Consider the following 27,514-nt stretch of genomic DNA (forward strand, 5'->3'; position numbering starts at 1 on the left):
TGCGCGCGCAACGTCCAACAACGGCGGCGAAACTGAGGCTAGCGGCGGCGGTGGTCTGGGAGGTTGCCCCTACCCAGGACAGGACGGTAGCGCGCGCGCGCGCTCGTGCGTGTGACCATGGGGCGTCTTCATTTCACGCGGGACCCCATCCCGGAGTCCGTAGGGAGTGATATGCTGCACTTGAACCAGCTCAGCGCGGAGGTGCGCGCGGCGCGGCCTGGGGGTGGGGGAGGGGGGCCCGGCCGGGCTGCCGGGGGGGGGGGGGGGTTGGGGGGGAGGAGGGAGAGGGGGGCGGGGCCGGTCCCGTCCTGGGTCTCGGGATGTGCTTCTTCCGCGTGCCTGGACTAATTTTATTAAGCGCTCGGGGTTCGCCGTCTTCGGCCCGCGGGTTCCCTTCCACGCATCACTAGGCAAGTCGCTTGCCCTCTCTGGGCTTTGGGGAGCCTCATTTGTAAAATGAGATGGGGTGAACTAGCGTCCTTCTATCCCCGAATCTTTGAGCCTATGAAGCCCAGAAAAAACAACCAAAGCCAAGGAGATTTTAGGGGTGGGAGGAGCGGGGGGAGCAGTGGGCGACCAAAGGGAGATCAGTGTAAGGAGTGACCTCTTTATTGATGTTGTGGGGCGACTGGAGTGACTTCAGAGATGGGGAAGTGCAGCCCGGGGTTAGGGGCCGGGTGCAATTGAACAGATAGAAAGTGTGGGGGAGCTTCTTGGGAGTGAACCCCATCCAGGCCAAGACCGACCTGGTAAGTCAAGGGTGGGTGCCCTGCCTCTCCTTTCCCGAATTTAGCTTTGGTGTAAAAGAGAATCATCTAAGAGGAAGGATCTGTTTGACTTAAGGTAATGTTTCTTACAGGCAGCCAGGTGGCAGCAGTGGAGAGTGCTGGATTCGAGTCTAGAAGACCCCAATTCATGCTCAGACAGTTAGCTAGCTGGATGAGCTTGGGCAAGTCACTTGACCTCTGCCTGCCTCAGTTTCTTCATTTGTAAAATGGAAATGATACTAGCCACAGGGTTGCTGTGAGGATCAAATGTGATAGTATTTGCAAAGCATTTTGCAAGTCTTGTATCCTGGACCCCCTTTGGCAGTTGAATGAAACCTATGGACCCCTTCTAAGAAGAATGTTTTTAAATCCATAACGTAGAGTTACAAAGGAAGCCTATTACATTAAAATACAGTTATGGGGCAGCTAGGTGGCGCAGTGGATAAAGCACTGGCCTTGAATTCAGGAGGACCTGAGTTCAAATCCAGCCTCAGACACTTGACACAACTAGCTGTGTGACCCTGGGCAAGTCACTTAACCCCCATTGCCCTTAAAAAAAGTTAAATTAAAAAAAATGCAGTTATGTAGAGATTTGGAACTCAAAATTTAAATATAACAGTGATCAAGTTGAAAGAAAAAAATGATTGCAGGCATGGAGTTAAGAACTGATAACTTACGGATGTCTAAAACCCCAGCATCCCTTGAAGTTCCAGGATTCTAACTCGTTTTGTGAGTTTCATGAACAGAAGCAGCTTTGATTGATTGAAAGGCCTATGGTTAGGGGAATTCTACCTTCAAATCCATCCCTATTCCCCCATGTTAGTTTTGTGGCCATTGGCAAGTCATTTAAATTATCTGAACCTCAGTTTCCCTCCCTGTAAAGTGGATGTGATAATACCTTTAGTTCTGTACTTAAGGGGATGTTTGTAACAAATGAGATGTCAACTTTATTATTATTATTACTGCATAACCTTTGTCAGCGATTTACACACAGTGGGGTATGGAATAAAAGTTACATTGTGATCCATCAGTAAATACCTCAATATTCTGTTAGTGGGATGTTGTGCTTCCCACTTTTCTGATTAAGCCTTTCTAGAAAAATTAAGATGATATTAAGATAATAAGGACAAGGTGAATTCTGTGTAAACTACAAAATACACCCAAGCACTAAATATGAAAATAAACTATATATCTAACAGACAATCAAAACTTAAGAACCAAATACCTTTTTAAAGTGAACACTTGGGGTGGCTAGGTGGCGCAGTGGATAAAGCACCGGCCCTGGAGTCAGGAGTACCTGAGTTCAAATCCGGCCTCAGACACTTAACACTAGCTGTGTGACCCTGGGCAAGTCACTTAACCCCAATTGCCTCACTAAAAAAAAAAAAAAAAAGTCTAAAGTGAACACTTTAGGGGGCAGCTAGGTTTCTCATTGGATAAAGCAGCAGCCCTGGATTCAGGAGGACTTGAGTTCAAATTTGGCCTCTAACACTTGACACTAGCTGTGTGACCCTGGGCAAGTTACTTAACCCTCATTGGCCCACAAAAAAAAATACTTAAAAAAATTAACACTTTATTAATATCTTTTTTAAAACATCATTCATTTTTGAATATACTACCATACCAACTCACCCAGTGAATCTTCCCTTGTAACAAAAACAGTTAAGCAAAACCTATTTACGTGGTGACTGCATCAGATAGTATATTCAACATCAGTCAGCAAGCATTTAATAAGGGCCTACTATTTGCCAGGCATTGCTCCATGTTACATTTATAAATACAAAAACAGTCCCTTCCCTCAAGGAGTTTACATCCAATGAAAATATGACCTATTCACCAAAAATATATATATTATAATGTATTTTATATAAATTATATCTAAATTATATTATATATTATATTATATATAAATTATATATAATATAATTTATTATATAATATAATATAAATATATTATATTTATATAATATTATATAAATATAAATAATATAATTAATGTATTTATATAATTATATAATTAATATAATAATTAATATAATGTATTATATATAAATGTATAATCTGTATTCATATTATATAATATCTCTATACATAAACATTGGATTTATATTGTATTATTTATAATTATAAATATATTAGAATATTTTTGTGAATATGTCATATATACATATATAAAAATTTTGGAGGGTGCAGGGGGACTAACATCTAGGAGAATTAGGAAAGGTCTCTTGAGGAGGTGGGACTTGAGCTGAGCTTCTGTACTCATAAACCCCACCCACCACTTCCTACCCCCCTTCCAGGAAAGAAAATAAGTTGCAATTGCTTATTTTCTCTGGGACTAAGATTGGTTATTACAGTTATAACACATTTGACTTTGTTAGTGTTCTTTTCGTTTACATTACTGTAGTCATTGTTTTCTTGCTTTTGTGTATAGTCATATAAATCTTACTATGTTTCTCTGAATTTGTCATTGTACCCTACAGAGCAGTAATAATTTATTGGTTTTTCATAATTTGTTCAACATTTCTGTACATCCATCTCTAGTCTCCTCTGAGTTTCTGCAAAAAATGCCTACTGACTATCGGACATTTCAACCTACCTGCCTCATTGGCATCTCAAATATAACATGTCTAAAATAACTCATATTTACTTGTAAAATTAATTTTTTCCCAATCAACAAGCATTCATTTTCTCATTCCTGACACTTCCCCAATGATGGAAAAAAGAATGACAAAACCCTTATGCAAATATGAGTAGTCAAGCAAAACAAGCTTCCACATTGGCTGAGCCCCCAAATTCTACATTTTGAATCTCTCATTTCTCTTGCAGGAAACTCTTATTTTTTCCTCCCAACCCACTCCATTTCCAGATTTCCATTTCTTTCGAATGTATTTTCATCCTTCTACTCATCCAGGTTTTTAACCTTAGAATCATTTTCCACTCCTCACTCTCTTCATTCTACATATCCAATTTATTGACAAGTCTATCTTCACCACATTTCTCATGCATTCTTTCTTTCTATTTACAGTGTCTTCACCTTACTTCAAATCTCCATCAACTCTTGCCAGAGTGACTGCACTAGCTTCCTTGCCTTAAATCCCTCTTTTCCAATCTGACCTCTACCAGGCCACCTAAGCTATTTTTCCTAAAGACTGGTGTGATAATGTTACTCCCATCCTTTGTTACTTGTAGGGTCAGATAAAAACTCTGTTTGGCATTTAAAGTTCTTCATCACCTTGTTACAAACTGTCTTTCTAGACTTATTGCACATTATTTCCCCAGCACACTAGGATCTGACCAAACTGGCTGCCTTGTTATTCCTGATACAGGACACCCTATCTCCCATCTCTGTGCCTTCGCTGATTTCCTCCTGTTGTAATAAACAATCTCCTCAACTCTTGTCAACCTAGTTTCCTTCAAAGCTTAGTTCAGATGCCACATTCTACACGAGGTCTTTCCTGACACCCCTCACCACCATTACCTAGTAGAAGCTAGTATGTATATACATACATACATACATACATACATGTATATGTATTTGTATAAATTGCTATCTTTATGTGCACTTCTCTCTTGATAGGACATTAGCTACTGGAGGGCAGACTTTTTCACTTTTGTTTTTGTATTCCCACTTCCTATTACTGTACCTGATGTATAGTACGCGGTTAATAAATGCTTATTGGTATAAATATTTTGGCACCAAAAAAACCCCCAGGTATTTTCTGTCTTTGACGCCCTTAGGATATATAACTAGCAGTGGGTCAAAGGGTATGAATAGTTTAATGACTCTTCTCCCATAATTCCAAATAGTTTACCAGAGGTTGGACCAATTCATATGTCCACAAACCTTAATTTTTTAAAGTAATATTTTATTTTTCCCCCAGTTATATGTAAAGACAATTTTTAACATAAATTTTTTTTTTTAAATTTCAGTGAGGCAGTTGGGGTTAAGTGACTTGCCCAGTGTCACACAGCTAGTGTCAAGTGTCTGAGGCCGCATTTGAACTCAGGTACTCCTGACTCCAGGGCCAGTGCTCTATCCACTGCACCACCTAGCTGCCCCCTTTAACATTAATTTTAGAAATTTGAGTCCCAAATTTTCTTTCTCCCTCCTTCATTTCTCCCCTCCCTAAAATTGTAAGCAATTTTATATAAAACCTTAAGTCTTAATGTAGAAAGTTGCCCTGGTATTACTGCCCTGGGGTTGGCTCCGGAGTTGGCTTTATTTTGGGGCCCGAAGCCTATCCCTTGAGGGAGCAAATACATCAAGGCTGTAAATTTTAAAGTTCAACTTTTTGTCTTTCATTCTACAAATACTTATTGAGTACTTAACCTGTGATGGCTCTGTGCTTACCCTTTAAAGGAGATGAATATGGAGAAGTCTGACCCTACCCACAAGGAGTTTGTGGTCTATCGGGGAGATAATACAAATGATAATTGTCTTATTAGCTTAATATATTATTGTATGTGAGTCTCTCCACCACCCATTGAGATAAATAATGCAAGTGTTATAAGCCTCATTTTACCGGTGGGACTGCAGCAGCACGCGTCCCACTGCTAGTAATTAAGCAATAAACTTTTCTTTTTGGTGCTATTGTGTACTGGTGCCTTGCTGGGTTACTGAAAGGGAAAAAAAAAAAAAGCAAAAAAATCAGTTCCTGCCCTCGAAGATCTTACATTCTAATGAATGAACCCTTGGGTGGTTGGAAGAAAAAAAAACATTTATTGAGTTCTTAACTAAATTCAAAACACTGTTTAGCTCCAGGAAAACAAAAAAAGATCCTTGTTCTTCAGGACTAAGCTCTTATTCCAAAGAAAGACACAACTCAAATTTAGGAAGGAGTTTTAGAATCAAGTCCCTTGGTCCTTAAGTTACTGAAGCCAAGCAGGTGGCGATTCATTTTCATTGGTGTAATTTAAAAAAAAATTTTTTTTTCAAATTTTCGACAAGTGTAAAATCGAGTGTTTACATACACAGAGCAGAACATAAACAGAAAATTCTATATGAAACCATGAATCTCCATTTCATACTGATGGCTTTTTTAATCATAAAAGTATTTTATTATTTTCCAGTTACATGTAAAGATAAGTTTTCAACATTGTTTTTGTAAGATTTCTAGTTTCAAATTTTTCTCTCTCCTTCCCTCCCACTCCAAGACAGCAAGCTATCTGATATAGGTTATATGTGTACAATAACATTAAACATATTTCTACATTAGTCATTATAAGAGAAGAATCAGAGCAAAAAGGAAAATCCTCAAAAAAGAAAAACAACAGCACCAAAACCAAAAGAAATAGTATGTGTTCAATCTGCATCCGTATTCCACAGTTTTTTGGGTTTTTTTTCTGGATTTGTAGAGCATTTTCCATCATGAGTCCTTTGGAACTATCTCGTACTGTTGTATTGCTGAGAAGAATCAAGTCTATCACAGTTGATCAACACACAATGTTGTTGATACTGTGTATAATGTTCTCCTGGTTCTGCTCATCTCACTCATCAACTGATGGCTTTTTTTTAAATGTATGTAATAAATTGTGCAAGTTACTTTCAAAACTGCCCAGCTTGGCTGTGCTTCCTTCTCTTTGCATTTTAAAAAATGCTACAATAGCCCCATTTTTTTCTTTTGTCCTCCCTGTCTCCCTTCCTTCCCCAACACTGCCCTTTCCATTAACGGAGAAACTAAGGAAGGGAAAAACCTTTGTAACAAATAAAGTCCAGCAAACCAAACCCATTCTGTGGCCATGACCAGAAAAGTATGTCTCTTTCTGCACCTTCTGCCTGTCACCTCTCTTACAGGGGATGAGGTCTTAAGACTTTGAAGTTTATTTTTCTTTACAGTGTTGTTGTCCTTGTATAAAGTGTTCTTTTTACTTGGATCAGTTCTTTATATCCTGGATTCTCTGAAATTCTCTTTTGTCATATCTTATATTCCATTATGTTCTTGTACCACAAATTTAGTCATTCCCCAGTTGCTAAGAAACCATCTAGGGTAACCCCTGAGATTCTTGTTCTTCCCTTGGTCCACTCCCCACCCCCAGGCCATTTACATTGATAAAACTGTTTCTGATGTTGCCTTATTTGGCGGTGCCAAGAACTTTGGTGAGATTTCACGCACACCCCCACCCCTCCCCTCCCTTTTGGTCTACTTTGGCTCTGGCTGCTTAAGAGCTCGGGGCTGCAGTAGTACCTGCACAGGTAGTTTGCATGTCCTGAAGGCTTTACTCTCCACAATGATGGCTGGATTGGGGGGGTGGGGTGACAGGGGCTAGGCTGAATCTGAAAAGGTCTCCTGAAGGTGGTGTGTGAGCCAAGTCTAAAAGAAAGCCCCATGAGTCCCCAGAATTCAAGCCTTTCTTTTTCTTTTCTTTCTTTTTTTCTTTTTTTTTTTGGCGGGGCATTGAGGGTTAAGTCACTTGCCCAGGGTCACACAGCTAATAAGTGTCAAGTGTCTGAGGTCGGATTTGAACTCAGGTCCTCCTGAATCCAGGGCCAGTGCTCTATCCACTGTGCCACCTAGCTGACCCTAAAAGGACACTTAATTTCAATAAAAGTAAGGGATAGGGCAGCATGATCATAGCCTTCAGATATTGGACTTTCATTTGGAAAAGAGACTTATTCTACTAGGCTTTCAAAGCTCTTCACCCCCTGGCCCCTTCCCAGCTCTTCCTTTTCCCATATTCTTCTTTTTTTTTTTTTTGGTGGTGATGCAATTAGGGTTAAGTGACTTGCCCAGGGTCACATAGCTAGTAAGTGTCTGAGGTGAAATTTGAACTCAGGTTCTCCTGACTCCCAGGCTGGTGCTCTATCCACTGTGCCACCTAGCTGCCCCCTTTCACATTCCCTTTGCCCTCCTTGCTGTTCTGTATAGGATACTCCATCTCCCATCTCTGATCATTTTCATTAGCCCACCCCCATGCCTGGAAAACTCTCCCTTGTCTTCTCTGCTCCCTAACTACCGTCTTCCTGTCTGGTCTCAGTAAAAAGTTTCATTTTTTGCAAGAGGCCTTTTCCAGTCCTTAATTTTAGTGTCTTCCCTCTGAGATGACCCCCAGTTTATCCTGTATCTATCTTGTTTGTACATCGTTCTTTGCCTCGTTCTCTCCCCCGCTCCCTCCCCTTCTCCTCTAGAGCAGAGACTGTTTTGTTGTTCAGAGCTTTGCACAGTATCTGGCACATAGCGGGTGCCTAATACATGTTGGTTGACTGACCTACTAGGTGGCTGTTTGCTAGGTTAATTTCAGATCAGCACCAAAAAAAAAATCTTACCAAGTTATAGAATTGTCCGAAAATGCAACAGTATTAGAGTTGACCATCACCAAAAGTCTTTAGGCAAAGGTCATTTGTCCATGTTGTGGTTAGAATTGGACCGGAGTGCCCCAAGAATCTTCTAGCTTTGAAGTTCTCTTATCCATTTGATAGTCATATATTAAGGGTCTGTGCTATCAGCTGTGTTGTGGGATAGAAGAAGTCCAGGATCAGTGCCCAAGGAGCCTGAAGTCTAATGGAAAATAACAGTGCTTTATATTCATTTGTCATCTCATTTAATCCTCATATTCTTGTGAAGTAATGATTACAAGTAGCATTATAGCCCTATTTTATGGATGAAGAAATTGAGACTCAGACGTTTCTGTGGCTTGCCAATCATTGGGCATACAACTCATGCCAGGAGGTATTCAGACCTGGGTCTCTGCTGACTGTCTCATGCACACAGATGGAGAAGCACTGTGAAATCAATTGGAAAAGATTGCTTTCAGCTGGGGTGGATCAAAGGGAAATATAGATTTATAGCTGGAAGGAAGCCTGCAGAGGTTAAGGACCAAGATGGTTTCTGAAGTTCTTTGTCTTTAAATATGTGATCCTATAATCCTAATGGGTCTCCTGCCCCAGGATTTGAATTTAGATCCTCTCATTTGATGTAAATCCAGCACTCTTTGTAATACTCTATGCTAGAAGAAACCTAGATCCTCTCATTTGATTTAAATCCGGCATTCTTTGTAATACTCTATGCTAGAAGAAACCTAGATCCTCTCCTTTGATTTAAATCCAGCACTCTTTGTAATACTCTATGCTAGAAGAAACCTAGATCCTCTCCTTTGATTTAAATCCAGCACTCTTTGCAGTCCTTTATGCTGGAAGGCACTTGGAACCCTTCTTGAAGGAGGTGGCATTGAAGCTGGGTCTTGCAGTAGAACAATAGAAATCCTGGTATCGCAGCCTAGAGCAGAATGGAGATTGAATCTTCACCTCAGTTCACAGCTTTATGTGGCAGCAAATGCCGTGTCAATACTTCCTGGTGCTGATGAGCTATTTTAAAAAATAACGTTCCTTCAGTGAACTGGATGCAAGTGGTAATTTGTTGTTGGGAAGAGATTTCAGGGTGTTGGAGGCAAAGGCTGGTTTGGGAAGTGAGCCAGGAGGAGGAGGGGGAGGAAGAGGTTGGTTGTTTGGGGCTGCAAGTGCTCTGAGGTCTTGCCTTGTTCTTCACTTTTAAGATTCTGCAGCCCTGAGTGGAGTTGAATCAGGAGTTTGACTCAGTAGATGAATGTACTGAAACTCTCGCTTTCATTTTCACAGCAGTTTGCAACGCTGACCGAAGTGATTTTCTACTTTTTGGTTCAACCCAAGGAGGTAAGGTCCTTTACTTGCTGACCAGAAGTGTTTGACTGGCAAGCTGTTGTTCTGGACAGCCTGGAAAGAAACAAAGGACTTTACCTCTTGGCTGAGAGGTGATGGGCTGGGCTTCATAACCTGGGAGTCTGGGGATAGAATTACATCTTTATTTCGATGCATTTGATTTCCTTTGCAATCTTATGTATTTTATCTTAAGCAATTAAAAGCAGGATTCTGAGGAGGGCTTCACTAAACTGCTGAGGGAGTACATCACAAAAAACAGTGAAGAATTAGAAGCTTAGAATGAGACCTACATTTTCAGATGTGGCTAGTGTTTCATTAAACCACATTTATTTGTTACAAAGGAGGGCTTTTTTTAGGGGGCAATCATTGAGTAGTAACAGAGAAAGAAGAGAGGAAAGAAGGTAGCATCAGTCAAACATTTCAAAACACAAAAGAAAAAAGTACAGAAGGGGACATAAGTAATTTTGGTACCACCTTTTAACATAGACTTTAAAAACAAGTTGTACATAATAGTAGCATGTGATAGTAGTTCATGATTTCGTTAACAAGCTTCTTTTTTGTTCATTGTATATTGAAGTGTTTGTGTTTGGTTATAATAAAAATAATTTTTTTAAATGTTAAGCGGTATGTTTGTGTTCTTCCTGCGCTACAGGTTGAAACATTCCTGGCTAAACTGTCTGATTTTGCTGCCACCAATCAGATCAGCCTTGGGCCCTTAAAGAATATAGTGAAAAGCCTTCTCCTAGTGCCTAATGGTGAGTGAATGAATATTGTTGGTCCTTGATGCTTTTGTTATTGATGTTACTATTCACTCTTTCATGTTGGAAATTTAAGACTATTCTCTCTCCCATAACATTCATATATTCTTTAGACTTCTGATTTTTTGAAAAATATATAAATTAAGCATTTATTTTCTATCCCTTTTACTTTCCCTGTTCTTCAGTTGAATGAAAAAGAAAAGAAAAAACAAACCCTCATAACAAATACAGTCAAGCAAAACTACTTCTCGTATTTGCCATATCTAAACATTCGTAGTTCTCATTCTTCATCTTGAATTCTTCCCTTCTCTATTAAGAGGTTGGTAACATGCTTTCTCATTGGTCCTCTTTAGTGGTGACTAGCCATTGTATTAATGAGAGTTCTTGAACCATTCTGTAATGATTGGAATGACGCCACCTACTGGAGACTTGCTGTGGAGACCTCCACCATGAGGAAAATGCCTCAGAGGCATTGTGGCTTTTCCTTGGCGTCAGGAAATGACGCTCATGGGTGCTGTCTATCAAGTCTACCAGCCAATCAACTGGAGGAGCCTCCTATGGTCTGGGAGGAGACAGGAAGGAGGAAAGGGAGCCTGCGCAGAGAGCGCTGGCCTTTTTGGCTTCCGGACTTGATGGTGGTGGCGGCAGAGGACTTCACAGGAGATTTGAGGAAAGATAGGAATGCCAGACTGTTAGAATTCTGTTCTCAATCTTTTTCTTTCTATTTTCCAATAAACCCTTAAAAACCTAAACTCGTTTTATCAGTGATTTTTAGTCAGTTTCCCCCAAACTGGGGGAACACATTAGAATCCACATTTAGAATCTTAAATTACACAATTCAGAATTGTGTCTTTACAGTATTGTTGTCATTGTATAAATTGTTCTACTGGCTTTGCTTAATTCACTCAATATTGCTTCATACAGTGTTCCCTGGTTTATTTGAAACTATCCTTTTCATCCATTCTTTTTGTTATTGTTGTTGTTTTTTAGTGAGGCAATTGGGGTTAAGTGACTTGCCCAGGGTCACACAGCTAGTAAGTGTTAAGTGTCTGAGGCCAGATTTGAACTCAGGTACTCCTGACTCCAGGGCTGGTGCTCTATCCACTGCACCACCTAGCTGCCCCCCCCCCCCAGGGTTCTTTATCCTATGCCAGGCTCCCTCTTCCCTCTCTCAAACTCCCCTGCATAGCACCCCTCTGGCTTTCATACCACAGTTCAGGTCCAAAGATCTCTAGTCAGGTGTAATCCTGGAGGAGCTTTTCTATCCCCAGCACCTAGCACATAGTAGGTGCTTTGTAAATGTTTGCTGAACAAATGACTTTTCTACTTCCGTCCACACTTATCGGTATTGTTTCATCATTTAATCATGTGGTTTTTCTTTTGCTACCTGTTTCACAGGTGTCTGTCTTGTATGCTTCTTGGGACCAGGAATTGTTTGGGTTACTCCACAGTAGAAGCTCAGTAAATATTGGTTGAGTTGAAATGAATTGAATGGAGGGGAAGGAAAAGCAGAACAGGACCTCCCTCCCCACCACTAGACCGTGTTATGTGTTTATTAGTTGAGATTTGTTCGTGACACTCAAAGATGACTCATTGGTGCAAGTGAACTTTGGCACTCACTCAATCAGCAAGGATTTAAGTGCCTCCTATATGCCAGCACTGTGATAGGCCCTGGGGATGCAAAGATAAAGACAGCCCCTGCCCTTAAGGAGCTTACATTCTATTGGCTTGGAAATAGGAGGACTAAGTCGCTCTCAGGAGGAGTACCCATCAGCCCTCTGCTCAGAACTCTTTAGTGACTTGTATTGTCACTCTCTTGGGTATCTAGGTAGCTCTCTCCCTGCCTTTCTGACCATGTTGTCTTCATTCATGAGCTCTGCAGGCCTGTTAGCTCAGCTAACTGCCTTTTCCTCTCCCACTTCTGTGCCTTTTTTTTTTTCATTGTTCTTTATGCCCTAAATAGTCTCCTTTTTTTTCTTTGGTGGATCTCTTTTATTTCACTAAAACACAACTGAAATGCCTTCTTCAGAAGGGTTCCTTCTCCTCTCTTCCGTACCTTTGTCTTTGGACCTCACAAAGCATTTTGTATTTATTTTACCATATAATGTTGTGGGTTATAGTTTCTGTTTTGTTCTTCTCCCCATTAGGCTATGACATTCATGAAGGCAGGATTCCTGTCATATCCAAGTAGAGACACTGTAGCCCTGAGCACAGTGCCCTGTACTCTGTTAGAACTTAGGAAGTGTTGGGTGAAGGCACAATTACATGGTCTGAACAGTTCAACCACCGGTCTCCTCAGAGTAAGGCCAACATATCAAATGAACTGCTCATTGTTGTAAGGGAGAAGGTTATTCATGCCTTCATCTGAGCCTGCCTGTAACTGACATTTTCTCAGGTTTTTATGTAAAAGTCTTAGTTGGTAGGAATATCCTTGACTTTCAGCAGATTCAAGCAGTATCATTTCTAGCCTTTCTTCCTGTTCCTTAACTCTCTCTTTACTGGCATTCTGACCGGGTCCCTTTTCCTATTTCCTTCCTTCCTTCCTTCCTTCCTTCCTTCCTTCCTTCCTTCCTTCCTTCCTTCCTTCCTTCCTTCCTTCCTTCCTTCCTTCCTTCCTTCCTTCCTTCCCTCCTTCCCTCCTTCCCTCCTTCCCTCCTTCCCTCCTTCCCTCCTTCCCTCCTTCCCTCCTTCCTTCCTTCCTTCCTTCCTTCCTTCCTTCCTTCCTTCCTTCCTTCCTTCCTTCCTTCCTTCCTTCCTTCCTTCCTTCCATCCATCCATTGGGGTTAAATGACTTGCCCAGGGTCACACAGCTAGTAAGTGTTAAGTGTCTGAGGCTAGATTTGAACTCAGGTCCTCCTGAATCCAGGGCCGGTGCTCTATCCACTGTGCCACCTAGCTGCCCCCCCACCATTTTCTCCCCCCAAAACCTGACTTTACTTTTTCTATTAGTCCCCTAAGCTTTAAAAAAAAAGGGAATTGATTTTAACTCTTCATTCTCCCTTCCCTCAAGTGGTTACCAAGTCCTATCAATTCTTCCTTCATAATATCTTCCTTTTTCCATCCCCCTGCAGCTACCCCAGGTCAGGCCCTTAATCATGTCAGTATTGCTGCAATAGTCTTGACATTCACCAAACACTGGGCACCTGCTCTATATAAGGCACAGTATTAAGTGCTCATGGAGCCACTGAGACAAGACCAGTTCCTTCTCTGAAGAAGCTCTTGATCCGACAATGGAGGTGAGATAGCTACAAATAACTATAATACAAAATAGATTAGAAGTGTGTGTGGGGAGGAAGTTGGTCAGGACATCTTTGATCAGTCAAGGTTGTTCTCCCTTCCCCACCCCATGCCCTCCACTTGATGAAATCACAGAAAGGTCAGGTAACAAAGACAAGATGGATGAGATATTAATTAGTGCCTTGAACAAAGTACAAAGAAGGATTGTTGTTTTGTTATCTTTTAGAAAATCAGGGTATTCTTACTTGGTGGAATTAAAAGGGTAGCTTGCTATTAGCTGGACTTTTAAAAGGCAGCTTGTTAGCCTTCAAGATAGTCTGGGCAGGATGTCTATATAAGAAGTGTAACTCCTGGCAATGAAGAGGAGAGGAGAACTAGCTATGCAGGAAGAATTGAGTGGGGATTGATACCGAATGCCAGTGTGTGGGGAGAGTTCTCTTTTCTCTTCCTCCTCACCCTTCCTTTTGTGAGGGCTCTGGTGGAGAGTGGAGCTAAAAATGTGCTCTCCCTTTGATAGATAGATGAATCTAGGCCTTTCTCTCTCTCTTCACCAAATTCTTATTCTCCTTAATAAATGCCTAAAAGTCCAAACTCTTTTTTTTTTTTTAAGGGAGGCAGTTGGGGTTAAGTGACTTGCCCAAGGTCACACAGCTAGTAAGTGTTAAGTGTCTGAGGCCGGATTTGAACTCAGGTCCTCCTGACTCCAGGGCCGGTGCTCTATCCACTGCGCCACCTAGCTGCCCCAAAGTCTAAACTCTTGCTAAAGCTTATAATTTATTGGCGAACCACTCATTAGATATTTTAGACAGACTAGCTAGAATTTTAGCCCCTTACACTTTGGACATGGCACTTTAAAGCAGAGCTAGTTGCCTGGTAGGTGAAAGTGCAGTGAGAAAGGAGCAGGCCCAAGGAGTCAAAAGAAAGTCATTAGGAGCAGCTCTGAAGAGCACAATCCCTGTGACTGAGAAGAAAGCCTGCTGTAGCTGCAGCAAAGTCAGGTGGGCAAGAGTGGAGCTGTGGACAGGAAGAAGCCCGGTGTGGCCAGCTGAGTGACCGGGGCAGCAGAGGGGCTGCACCCAGTGTGTGGATATCCAGAGGAAAGGAAGGGGGCGTGCAAATTAAATAAGGAAGACTTGGCAACTAATTAGATGTGAAACATAAGGAATGATTAGGTATTGAAGGTAATAACTTCAGGATTTGGCATTGGCTGACTAATAGGAGTGTGGTGCTGTTAGAATAAATATGAAAGTTAAGATGAAGGGGGAGCAGATTTTGGGGAAAAGAAGGTAACTTGGGGAGCTAGGTGGTACAGTGGATAGAGCACTGGCCCTGGAGTCAGGAGGATCTGAATTCAAATGTGACCTCAGACACTTAACACTTACTGGCTGTGTGACCCTGTACAAGTCACTTAACCCCAATTGCCTCACCAAAAAAAACAAAAAGAGAGAAAAGAAGGTAACTTAGAGTTTAGATACATTGAATGAGAAGTGCTGGGAGGATATCAAAGTATAGCTGTCCAGCAGACAGTTGGGAATTTGAGTGTGGTGCTTATGAATAAGAAGGGTCATGGCTAGAGGAGTAGATTTGAAATTCATCTTTAAGAGGCAGCTAGGTGGCACAGCAGATAGAGCACCAGCCCTGGAATCATGGCATGAATTCATGAATCATGAGTTCAAATATGGCCTCAGACACTTATTAGCTGTGTGATCCTGGGCAACTCACTACTTAATCCCTATTGCCTCCCCAAAAGTCCAACAGAACAAAAGACCTCAAATTTATCTTCATAGGGTAATTGTTGAAGCCATAGGGAGTAGATGAGGTTACTGAGGAGGGAAAAAGTAAAAAGAGAAGAAAAACAAAACTTTCATTTGGGGAGGGAAAATATAATTAGGCTATAGGAGCAGTTAGATAGAAGAGGAAATCTTGGAGAACCTGGTGTCACAGCATCCAAGAGAGGAGAAAAAGTATTCCAAAAGGGAGTGAGTGGCCAGTAGTGTCAGATGCTGCTGAAGGTTCAAAGATGAGGATTGAAAAGAAACCACTGGGGCAACTAGGTGGCACAGTGGATAAAGCACCAGCTCTGGATTCAGGAGGACCTGAGTTCAAATCTGGCCTCAGACACTTGACATTAGCTGCATGACCCTAGGCAAGTCACTTAACCCTCATTGTCCCACCAAAAAAAAAAGGGTAACTGAAAAGAGACCACTGGCTTTGGTGATACAGTGTTGGCAACTTTGGAGAGAATCATTTCAGTAATCCTGAGGGTTCAAAACCATATGGCAAAGAACTGAAGAATGAGGAGCTAATGAAGAAATGGAGGATAGAACTGGGACATTAGGTTGAGGTACATACCAAGGTCAAGTGAAGGGTTTTCAGCATAGCGGAGACCTGAACCTACCATAGTAGGTAAAGTAGGCTGGGAAAACCCATAATTGGTCTCCCACCTCCTGTCTTTCCCTTTCTAATCCTTCTTATATATAAATACCTCATCAGTTGTCTTAAAATATTCCTTTTATCATGTTGCTTCCCTGCTTAGAAAGTTCTCAGTGGCTTCCTGTTGTCTTAGAGCAGCATTTCTCAAACCTTTTGATCTCAGGACCCCTTTACACTCTTAAAAATTGCCGAGGCCCCTTTTCCACAAGAGCTTTTATTTATGTGAGTTATATTGACTAATATTTACTGCATTAAAAATTAAAGTACCTAGGGCAGCTAGGTGACGCAGTGGATGAAGAATTGGCCCTGGATTCAGGAGGGCCTGAGTTCAAATCCAGCCTCAGACACTTGACACTTACTAGCTGTGTGACTCTGGGCAAGTCACTTAACCCCCATTGTCTCCCCCCCCCCCCCCCCCCCCCGCCCAAAAAAAAGGGAAAAAATTAAAGTACCTTAGTACTATTATGAAAGTAGTTTTGTCCTCACTGACCCCTAAAAGGGTCTGGGTGACTCCCAGGGATCCTGGATCACACTTTGAGAACTGCCACCCTACAGGATCAAGATCAGACTTCTTTCTTTCTCTTCCCTATGCTTCGGTGATGCTGTTGTCTCCTAGTTCTCCTACCATTTGTCCAACTGTTCCTTCTCAGTCACCTTTGCTTCTTCATTTTCCACTCCCTTAGTGTAGGTGTCTCCTATGGCTTTATCAGGGTCTTCTTCTCTAGACTCCCTGCTGTTAAAGGCTAAAATTCTAGCTATACTGTCTAAAATATCTCATGAGTGGTTGCCAATAAATTAAAAGCTTTAGCAAGAGTTAGACTTTTAAGCATTTATTAAGGAGAATAAAAATTTGGTAAAGAGAGAGAGGAAGGCCTAAATTCATCTATCTATTAAAGGGAGAGCGCATTTCTAGCTCCTCCACTGGAGTCCTCAGGAAAAAGAGCGGGTCAGAGCGCCAGGCTCCCCCTTCTTCCTCCCACCAGCAAACACACTTCCTGACGCCAAAGAAAAGACACATGGTCTTGCCCTCAGAGATGTTCACCTCATGGCAGAGCTTTTCTACAGTAAGTCTCCAGCAGATGGCATCATTCCAATTGTTACACTGCTTGACCTCATCCAATTTCATTTGTTCAGTCATCACTTACCTCTTCTGCACATGACTCCCAAAGTTACACACCTGATGTTAGTGTTTCCCTCTGACTTCTGGCACCCTAGACAAGACCAGAGAGATGTACCTCAAACTTCATGTGTCTAAAATAGAAGTGATTCCTTTTCTCCCCACATCGATCTCCGCACTTGAAATTTCCCTCTTTCTTATGGAAGGCATCACCATGCTTCTGAGGACACAGCTTCAAAGTCTCAGAGACATGTTTTTTGACCCTTCTCCCTCACCACCTGGTATCCAGTCACTTGCCAGGGCCTGTTGATTTTAACTCCATAACACATCTGAGACCTGTCTCTTCTACCCTTAAGAAGCCACTAGGATGACCTTCACCATCTCTTTCCTGGACTGCTGTAATAGCCCAGACTTTTTTCCACTGCCCCACAGAAGAAGACATGGCCTATTGTTTTTGGTTTTTTATTTTATGATATATCTTTTCTTTCTGGTTAGATAAAGTTCCCCACACCATCTCATACCTTTTTATATCCTTAACACTTAGCCCACAGTCCTGTAGAAAGAGCAGCAGCTGTGTAACCTTGGGCAAGTCACTTATACATTCTTTTCCTGTTCCTGTTCCTGTTCCTGTATTAAATGGGGATGTGCTGTTTTTTGGGTTTTTTTATACAAAATATTTACACAGTATTTGTACTATTGGAAACCTTTTCCGCTATTATTGGCCATTCAGTTAAGGGTTTGTTGAGGGTCCTCAGAGTTGAGACTGCTGTTGTAGAGGTCTTTGCTGCTATAGGAAGCTTTAGGGGGTAAGATATTCATTCAGCAGAGTTATTAGTTCCTGTGTGCTAGTCATTATCGTGGGGTGAGGTATTCAAAGACAGAGAGAAACATTACATCAATAACTTTTCAAAAGCAGTTCCTTCTAAAACTCACTCCTCAACATCGACTTAGGGGTTACGCACCTTTTCGTTTGCAAGGAAAAGTCTTAGGCAAGTGTATGAAGAGGGCCAGACACATTCAATCATCATTTTTTACTTCACCCAGAAGTTAAGAGGTGTCCAGGCTGTGTCTGTCACAATCCTAGGAGCTGAGAAGCAAAGACCAAAATAGAATTGTGCACCTGACCTCAAGGAGGTTATATTGGCCTCGGGGGTGGGGTTGATAGGGGAAGGACTTTTGCAAAGATAAGTATCTGGGGAGCAGCTAGATAAAGCACCTGCCCTGGATTCAAAAGGACCTGAGTTCAAATCCTGCCTCAGACAATACTAGCTGTGTGGCCTGTATTGCCCCCACCCCCACCCCCCAAAAAAGATACGCAAATGCAAAATAAATATAAAGGGTCTCCTGGGTGGGGTGAGGTGGGGTGGGGTGGTGGGAATTAGGGAAGGTCTTACAAAGGAGGTGGCCCTACAGCTGAACCTAGAAGGGAAACAAGGTTGTAAGAGGCCTAAGTAGATACTAAACTGTGTGGTATCACTAGACAATCTTTTTAGTACATATTTATTGAATTCTTGAAACTGGATCTTCTATCTTTCTCCCCCTTCTTCCTCTGGTGTTTTTTCACAATAGCCTTACATTGGCGTCCTTCTTCCCTTGTGACACTAAACAAGCTTATGGAGATGGATGGCCCAGTATTTGCTAACTTTCCATCAAATTTTAGCAAAAGCAAAATCTTTGCTGTTCCCTTAGCTTCCCTCTGGCCCCTCACACTGGTACCAGGAGTTCTGACCAAAATGGCTCTGTCTTTGAAAAATAATCTCCTAGGGCTTTTCAGTAATGGCTCATATTAGCAGTCTCTTCTGTTAATTCATCTCCCACAGCCTAATGAGATTAGTGAGACAAGTATTACTGGCCCTGTATCACAGATGTGAAAACTTGAGGCTCCTACAGGTTAAATCATACAGCAAGTTAGAACTGGAACTCAACCCATATTGTCTTGATTCCTAGGCCAGTGTTCAGTGTTCTAGATCTTTCTGAAATCATCTTGCTTGTCATTTCTTATAGCACAATACTATTGCATCACCATCATAAACCACAGCCTGTTTAGCCATTCCCCAATTGATGGGCATTCCTTTGATTTCCAATTCTTAGCCACCACAAAAAGAACTGCTATAAATATATTTGTACAAATACATCTTTTTCTCTTTTTGGGGATGTCTTTGGGATATAAAACTAGCAGTGGTATTGCTGGATCAAAGGGTATGCTCAGTTCTATAGCCCTTTGGGCATAGTTTCCTTTCTGTTTTAGTCACATCGACCACCTATTACTGTGAGCATTGAACTAGGCTTCCTATCTTCTTGCTTTGAGCAAGGACCCACAGAATTTTCTGCGCTCATTGTTTTAGCAGAGGGTAAAAGTACCATGGATGAGGTTGATCCCTGAATTTTTTCACAATGGCTCAGTCTAGGGACCTTCCTTCTCTAATGATAATAAATGAGGTCCTGAGAAATAACCTTTCCTAGTGTTCCTGACCAAAAAAGCAAAGCTCAAATGAGAAAGTCTTGGTCCCAAAGCCTGTAACTCCAGCTCAAACCTATTCATAACTCCCCTCCACCCTCCCATGTCTTGGTCAGACACCAAGCCTTTTTGGCCCAGGCACTTCTCAAACAAAGCTGTCCCCTCAGGGAGGGGGCCTAAGAGAAGATCCTCTGCACACTTAGAGATTTAACCTCGACAGTGTTCCTCCCTCCTTCAAAAGATCTCTCCCTCAGACTCCTATTTTAATCTTATATGTCTATTGTAATTTAGTATGTAGTCTCTTTATCTAGCTCAGAGGTGGTGTGGCATAGTGGATAGAGAGGGAAATAGGAAGACTTGAGTTCAGGTGCTGCCTCTGACAAATTCTTGCTTTGTGACCTTGGGCACGTCACTGCCTTGTAGATGCTTCAGACAGCTCTCTAAGTTCCAGATCAGGGACTGACCAACATTGTTAGAAAGTATTTCCAAACCTGGGAGCCAGCTTTGCCAGTGAAATCCCATTTTTAGTCCTTGTACTTATTTGGAGGTGTGCATGGCTTAATCCCCTCCTAGACTGTTAGCTCCATGAAGGCAGGGGTTTTCTTTGTATACCTATATGTAGCTTCCATCACAGTGTAGCACACACAGTGAGGGCTCTGTTCAATGAATGGATGATGAATGAAGGGCAGAAAGTATTGGAGGCCCAGGAATTTAGTGCAGACCTCAACTATCCCCCTACCTTCTACCATCCTGCCAATGCACCTGACCCTGTATGGAGGGAACCCAGAAGTCCCTCTCCACTTAGACCCTTAGGTGCACCACCCCCACCCCAGTGGTGGTGGGCTGCTTCTATGAGACAGATACTCCAATGCATCCTCAAGATTTCTGAGCCTTTCCAGCCATCTTGTAGCTTAAGGGCTTTGGGCTAGCTCCCCTACATGCCCTATCTTCCCCATTTATAGTGTGAACTTCTTGAGAGCCAAGACTGTTAATTTGCTCTTTGTTATCTCTAGAGCTTACTTAGTACAGTGCTTCACACATACTATTTTTTAAGTTCATTTTAATAAACCCTTTGCAAAGGCAAATTTCAGGAATTATGAAAGATTCCTTGGGCCCTACAGAGTAGCCCCACTGGAGCCAGTGTCTTGGAGTTCAGATGGGATTGTTGGCTGACTCTTGAGACTGCCCAGGCTGCCCAAATGCTCATAGCACTTCCTGATATTTCGCCTTTCTCCACTTGGGACTTCCTTGTCTTGTCAGATTTTTGAGATGAAAGATTTCCTCTCTTTGTTTAAATGGTTTCTGTTCAGGTGTTTGCGGCCATAGGCATGGCAAGTGTTGGAGAAGTAAGGTGAGGAGGCAGTTTGGGGCCCAAAAGAGCTTATACCTTTACTTCTTGTTTTGTAATCCTCTTCTCGAGGTTTGGGAAGAGGCCAGTGGTAAAGTGGTAAAGGCCAGACATTTATTTGTGACTCTTCTACTGTAGGATTTTGGTTGAAAAGTTGGTTTCCAAAACCTAGAAAAGGTACAAACATTTATAAACACTTTGTCCCCCGAATTGCTTCAGAGACTTGCATCCTCTCATCCTGACTCCAGAACAAAGCCTGGAGGCTCAGCAGGGGCTGGTCCCCAAGGCTTCAGAGGGATAACTTTATTGGGTCTGCTAGGAAGGAACTTTAGAATTTCAGCTGCTGTTAGCCAGAGGGTTGGCAACTTAGCCACAAGTCTAATTCCTACAAGATTCAGCTGATATCTTTATTTTTTATTTATTTTTTTTTTTAGTGAGGCATTTGGGGTTAAGTGACTTGCCCAGGGTCACAAAGCTAGTAGCTGATATCTTTAAACAAATAGAATCTACAAAGAAAGGGGTTATGTCTCTTTCCCACAAGTTGATTAGGAGCTCAGTATAATCTATAAAACTTGAGTCTTGTAAAATCTCCTTTCTTGTTTTCCTCTGAGAATGATTTTGCCTTGCAAAATGTGATTTCTTCTCCTCCCACTGCCAACCTTTTTTTAACCTGTTCATAAGAAGTCATCCTTCAGAGACCCAGCTAGATTCCTGCCTCTTCTAGGAAACTTCCCTGAGGATCCATGTTAGTCCTTTCTCTTACTCCCTTTGCACCTCCAGGTCCTTGCCCAACCCCCTCATTTGACAGAGGGGGAAACTGATGTCCAAGGAAGAGAAATGACTTGCCACACCAGAACTAGAGCTTTGAATCATACAGCGCCCCAGTTCTTTTCATAGAAAAGTCAGTCTCCACAGCAAGCCCTTGTCTTCATCCCCATGTCAGTTATATTAAAAACCTCCGGAGGACACTGTATAGGACAGTTTATGTTACTTTACCTTTGTACCTGTCCCAGAATTTTCATGTAGTGGGCTCATAATTCATCCATGGTCCTGGATTCTAATTCAAGACTTGCCACTTTATTCCTTTGGAAAAATTACTTCCTTTCTCTGAGCCTTAGTTTCCTTCTCTGTAAAATAAGGGGTTGGACCAGATGATTTTTTATATCCCTTCAATTGCTGTGTGCCATGATCCTCACGTTTTTTTTATCCTCTAATACCTGGCTTGTACATTGCTTAATATGTGACTCAGATTGTCTTGTTAATTCTTGCCTGTTCCCTTTCTCCATTTTAGATTTTAAGCTCTACATAGGTCTAAGTCTTTTATTTCTTTGGTCTCTCCTGCACAGCCTAGGACACTCATTAAACCTGCAAAGGCTGACTGCTCTCAGGTTTAAAACGAGTTTGTCTTTCTGCTTCCTAGGTGCCTTGAAGAAGAATATGACTGCTGAGCAGGTCAGAGCAGATTTCATTACTCTGGGTAGGCCCTTTATTTGGCTCTGCTAAATATTAAGTGATTGGTGCCTTTTATTATGCTAATCCTAGTTCTTTTCTCCCTCAGGGCTCAGTGAAGAGAAAGCCACTTATTTTTCTGAGAAGGTATCTCAATTCCTTTTAATCAGGATTAATTAAGATTTCTTGTTTTATTTCCAATACTCCAGTGCATCAGTGATCTCATTCATGTGGATATTCATGTTTTACTTCATAAAAGGAAAAATACTGATTTGGAGAAGACAGTCAACCACTTTTTATCACTTCTGTTAGGCTTAATGGTTTTCACTCCATAGGATTGGGGAGGAGGCCCGGCAGGGTGCAGGAATTAAGAAGGCTTAGGTTCAAGCCCCATGTCTGATAAAAAGACTGGCTGTGTGACCCCCTGCAAGTCCTTTAGCCCCAGTGTCTCTGCCCTTCTGTCCCCTATCCCTAAGACTGTGTATTGTGGGGGCAGGTGCCTGACTCTCCATTTTGGTGAGGACAGTTTCCTCATTGGGCATTCCCTGTACCTCAGAAAATAAAAGGAAAAAAAGTACTGGGCTTAAAGTCAGGAGACCCTTTTTGAGGCCCAGAGTCTGACCTCTGGATCTATTAAAAGGGAGTTCATAAAATTTGCACTCCTCAGTAGGGTTGTTGTCAAAAAAGAACTTTGTAGTGCTGTATAAGGGTGAGTTTCTCTTATCATCATATAAATGGGGTGATGCTTTCAGTGAATGCCCCCCCCCACTGGATTTAAATATTTAAAAATTAAGAAGTGCTATTTCACTATTTTTATACTAGCCACCATGGCTATGTTGGAAAGAAGATACTGAAATTCCTCCCTCTTCCTTGCCCCCTTTCTGGATTGGGGGGTGTAGGCCTTCTTACGTCTGCTGAATCTCTTTTTGGGGATGGGGAGGGAATTGGGAAATGGGGGAAATGGTAGAAAGAAGAAATATTGTTTCTCCATGTGATTTTTTAAATTTATTTTTATTCTGGCAGTGGAAACAGAAGTCTCCCACACTTGCACGATGGGCAATAGGACAGACATTGATGATCAACCAGCTTATAGATATGGAATGGAAATTTGGAGGTAACTAGCCTGAGCCAGGTTTGAAATTAATGGGGGGAGGAGGGGAGGTGTGTGGATAAATTTCTTTGGAAGAAAGGGAACTTCAAATGGGGAAGATTCTGCCCTCTCATTGAAGGGGTTTTGTCATAATTCACTGGGGACCCTGCTGCCCAAGCCCAGCAGTGATTCTAACTCTAGCTTTGAAGGCACTAGTAACCTGCTCTGCCAGCTGGCCAAACTTCTAATTTTGCTGTCTCCACTTGGCCTGATGAGCCATTAGATGGTCTAGAGAATTAGGATCTTTCCAGTAACACTTGGGCCAGTGATTTGCTTGCTGTCCTTCTCATGGAAACCCAGTATGGCATAATTACATAAGAAGCAGAAGGCTTAATTTGTAGTTAGCAACACCTGGCTTCACATCCTGATATTTAAGGTGTCCTCAGTGACAATGGGAAAGTCCCTCCACCTCCCTGAGTCTTCTCATCTGTAAAATGGAATAATAACACAGAAAAGCGCCTGGCTCCTAAAACTGCCATCCAGTAAGACATGTGTGTGAATAAAGCTCTTCAAACACTTCCAAGCCCTTCAGGAGTGTCTCTTGGTACATCTCATCCTCTTGATTTTCCCTTCTGTGTCACAGTGACATCAGGGAGCAGTGAACTGCAGAAAGTGGGGAGTATTTTTTTACAAGTAAGTCTTCCCCCCCCCCCAAAAAAACCCCCACAACTTTTGGAAATATGCATGCTTTTGTTTTTTTATCTTATAGAACGAAGGTAGTTAGGATCAAATCTGCATTATATTTCCAGAGAACATTCATAGAAACAAATATAGGGAGTCCCCAGTCTTTAATGCTTAGCAAATTTAAGCTTCAATAGCTTTAAACTGCACTAATACTTATGGGACACCCCATAGATCCCTGACTTGTTATTAGGATAAAGGGCTTCGTGTATCTTAGTCATCGTGGGCAGGTTTTAAGCACAGGCCCCTTAACACCCCCTTGTCAAATAATGCTGTTGTGAGGATTTGGGCTTTGGTGAGAGGTTGGTTTGGACAAGATGACCTTTGAGCTGTCTTTCAGCTCTTCAGCTCTGGGATTTTCTGTGAGGTTAGAGGCACGAGTGACCATGATGAATGTTTTATGTAAAACGTTTGATTACCAGATACTGGGACACATTTAGGAAGCTTAGGTTTGGGAGGAGAATCAGACTGTTTGCAGAAACCGTGAAATTAAAAGCCAACAGCTTTGTATCTTGTTTTTTTCTCTGTCAGTTGAAGTTGGTGGTTAAAAAAGGAAACCAGACTGAAAACATATATATAGGTGAGTTCTAACTCCCTTTTCCTGAGCCCGCCTATTACCCAGAACAGAAGCATTTCTTCTCTGTGACTTGGACCCAAATTTAGGTTTTCTTCACTTGTGGAGGTCTTGTGAGAAGGCTAGGGTAAAAAGGAGTGGCAGTCAGCAGGTCTGGGTTTAAGAATTCGTGTCATCGCCAGTGAGTTATTTCCCTATTCAGAGCCTTAGTTTTCCCATCTATGATATAAAAGTCTTTGTTTATATGAGCATTTCCATTTAGAATAACAGTGATAATAGTAAGCTCACCAGACACTATACTAAGCACTTTACAAAAATTATCTCCTTTGATCCTCTCAACCCTGGGAGGTATTATTGTTGTTGTTATTACTATTATTATCATCCCCACTTTAAAGTTGAGGAAACTGAAGCAAACAGGTTTAATGACTTGCCCAGGGTCACACAGCTAGTAAGTGTGTGAGGTCACATTTGAACTCAGGTCTTCCTGATTCTAGGCCCTACCTATGTACTGCTTATGGCAACTTTTATAGGAGTCTCCAATAGGGGAGAATATGGGAGCAGGAACTCTTATCATTTTTTTCTTTTCAGGAAAAGTACCCTGCATATAGTAGGTACTTAATTGATGTTGAATAATAATAGCTTAGCATTTATAGAGTGCATTAAGGTTTGCAAAGCCCTTTGCATATATTATTTAAGCCTCACAACCACCATGCAAGGCAGGTGCTCTTCTAAATTTTTTTTTTTAAGTGAGGCAATTGGGGTTAAGTGACTTGCCCAGGGTCACACAGCTAGTAAGTGTGTGTTAAGTGTCTGAGGTCGGATTTGAACTCAGGTACTCCTGACTCCAGGGCTGGTGCTCTAACCACTGCGCCACCTAGCTGCTCCCTGGCAGGTGCTCTTCTAACCCCTTTTTACAAATGAAGAAAATGAAGCTGAGAGAAATTAAATTATTTATGTAGCTACTAAGTGTCTGAGGGAGATTTTGAATTGGAGTCTTCTGAAAACCAAGTTTAGTGTTCTAACTACTCTGCCCACCTAGGTGCCTTCCAGATTAAATCAAAAATAAGGTGGGGATAGCCTACAGGCTGGTTAGATTTTCAAAAAGAAGAGATAGGAATCAGGGATTAAAATTCTTCAAAGTTCAAGTCTATCCCATAAACACTGATTCAAACCTATTCTCTGATAAACATGGAAGGGTTGCTTATAAGGATGAAACAGTGCATCACTTTGCCTTCAAGAAGCTTATAGTTAGGGGAAACAAAAACAGATCCATAAATCTATTAATCAGCAAGCATTTCTTAAGGGCCTGCTCTTTGTCAGGGTTTGAAAATGCAAAGGCAAAAATGAAAGAGTCCCTGCTCTTAAGAAGCTTCCCTTGTAACCGAATAATACAAAACATTTAAAACTGTCTTTGAAAAAATCACTCTGAACACCAGGAAGATTGTCCTTTATTTTGTGGAAATCTGCCATTTCTCACCCTTTTATATGATTTTGACCCTTTTTGGGGGGGAGGGGGGGCATTTCAGTAGCTGTAGGCCCAATAGAAGGGAAGGTTTTTTTAAAAAAGCTGTTTATGAAAAGTAACCCTTTGAGGAGTCTATAGAAATTAGAAACCTTTATCTGATACTGAATTTTATTTCCCTAGAGTTAACCCTGCCTCAATTCTATAACTTCTTGAGTGAGATGGAACGTGTCAGAGCCAGCATGGAGTGTTTCTGCTGAAGGTGAAGGAAGAAGGCACAGAGAGATGTAACTTGCTTATCCTTGTGGCCTGCCCTGTAACAGCTCAAGGGCTGGGGTGTCCCTAGAAAGGGTCACTGTTCTGTACTAGGGAGTCCAATACAATTACCACATAAACTCATGACTCATGAAATAACCATTCATCACACAGACCATGTCTCAAATATTTAAACCATTGACAGGGGGAGAAGTGGAGCCAGTTTGTGACATTCCTCCTTTCCCACCCTCCAGAACTCCTATTTCTCAAACTTCCAAACTCTGCTGTCTAAATATAGAACAGAGTTAACTTGAAATTAGGCAGGGGAGGACCTCACTGTCAGTATCCTGAGAGCCAGAATCTGAAACAAAACCAAAAAAAATTGCATTTACTTTGTATGGTGGGGATTCTCTCCTGTGAGACCCTATTTTAATGATATATCTGTATGTAAACCCAAGAGCTCCTCTTTCAAAGACTTCTGTTTAGGGGAGGCCTTGACTCAGTCTTTTCTTCTGCATCTGCCCTGTGAAGGTTGTCATCTTCTGAGCCTCCTTAGGAGTCTTTTTCCCTGGCTGAGTTCTGCCTCATCTAAGTGTCTAATAAAGGGTTTGAAGAAGAGGCCTTGATCCTCTTGTTCATGCACATTGGATTAAAGCTCCCTCTTTTCTGAGGGTTTGTGATGACAGTTTGGGGAGACAAGATGATCAAAGTTTGGGTTGGACCTGAACAGAGAATCCAGGGAAAGCCCAGGGAAATCACTGTACTCTAAGGACAGGGCAGGAGCAGGAACAAGGCAGCAGTGCCTTCCGGTTAAATCCCTGAAGAAAAGAGGACATAGACTTGGAGCCTTTTCAAGACCTTGGAGGCCACGTGGTCTACCACCCTTTTTTGTAGATGAGGAAACTGAGGGCCAGAGAGGGAAAGTGACTTGCCCATCTCACACAGAGCTGAGATTTAAACTTAGGTCCTCCTACTCCAAATCTAGCATTCTATACCACAGTGCCACACTGCCTTTTCCACATGAAGAAGCTGTGTCTACTTTGCTATTGACATGAGACTTAAGTTTCCAGCCTAGTATATCACATCTCACAAATTGCTGATTAAAATATTTAAGAACTTGGGGCAGCTAGGTGGTGAAGTTTGCCTCACCAAAAAAAAAAAAAGAATATGTAAGAACTTGAAAGGGCCCT

The 27,514-nt window shown here is 41.8% G+C and overlaps 1 protein-coding gene across 2 annotated transcripts; it reads left to right on the plus strand.

Moving 5' to 3' along the window:
* COMMD7 (COMM domain containing 7) lies at positions 1 to 27,514 on the plus strand. Of its 2 annotated transcripts, none has more exons than XM_043989360.1 (9): positions 1 to 201; positions 9,343 to 9,396; positions 10,055 to 10,157; positions 22,174 to 22,230; positions 22,312 to 22,349; positions 23,226 to 23,316; positions 23,936 to 23,985; positions 24,565 to 24,613; positions 26,253 to 27,514. In XM_043989360.1, exons 1-9 carry the CDS (start codon positions 118 to 120, stop codon positions 26,327 to 26,329), a joined length of 603 nt encoding a protein of 200 aa, XP_043845295.1. In that variant the 5' UTR covers positions 1 to 117; the 3' UTR covers positions 26,330 to 27,514. The 2 variants fall into 2 exon arrangements, with proteins under 2 accessions (XP_043845295.1, XP_043845296.1); XM_043989361.1 differs by having other exon boundaries at positions 9,346 to 9,396.

This window comes from Dromiciops gliroides, chromosome 2 (assembly GCF_019393635.1).
Source record: "Dromiciops gliroides isolate mDroGli1 chromosome 2, mDroGli1.pri, whole genome shotgun sequence".
Classification (NCBI taxonomy): domain Eukaryota; kingdom Metazoa; phylum Chordata; class Mammalia; order Microbiotheria; family Microbiotheriidae; genus Dromiciops; species Dromiciops gliroides.

Coding starts and splice junctions, on each gene's coding strand:
- COMMD7 (XM_043989360.1), top strand. CDS start 118: ATGGGGCGTCTTCATTTCACGCGGGACCCCATCCCGGAGTCCGTAGGG. Junction 10,158..22,173: donor CCTTCTCCTAGTGCCTAATG/GTGAGTGAATGA, acceptor TCTGCTTCCTAG/GTGCCTTGAAGAAGAATATG. Junction 23,317..23,935: donor TATGGAATGGAAATTTGGAG/GTAACTAGCCTG, acceptor TCTGTGTCACAG/TGACATCAGGGAGCAGTGAA.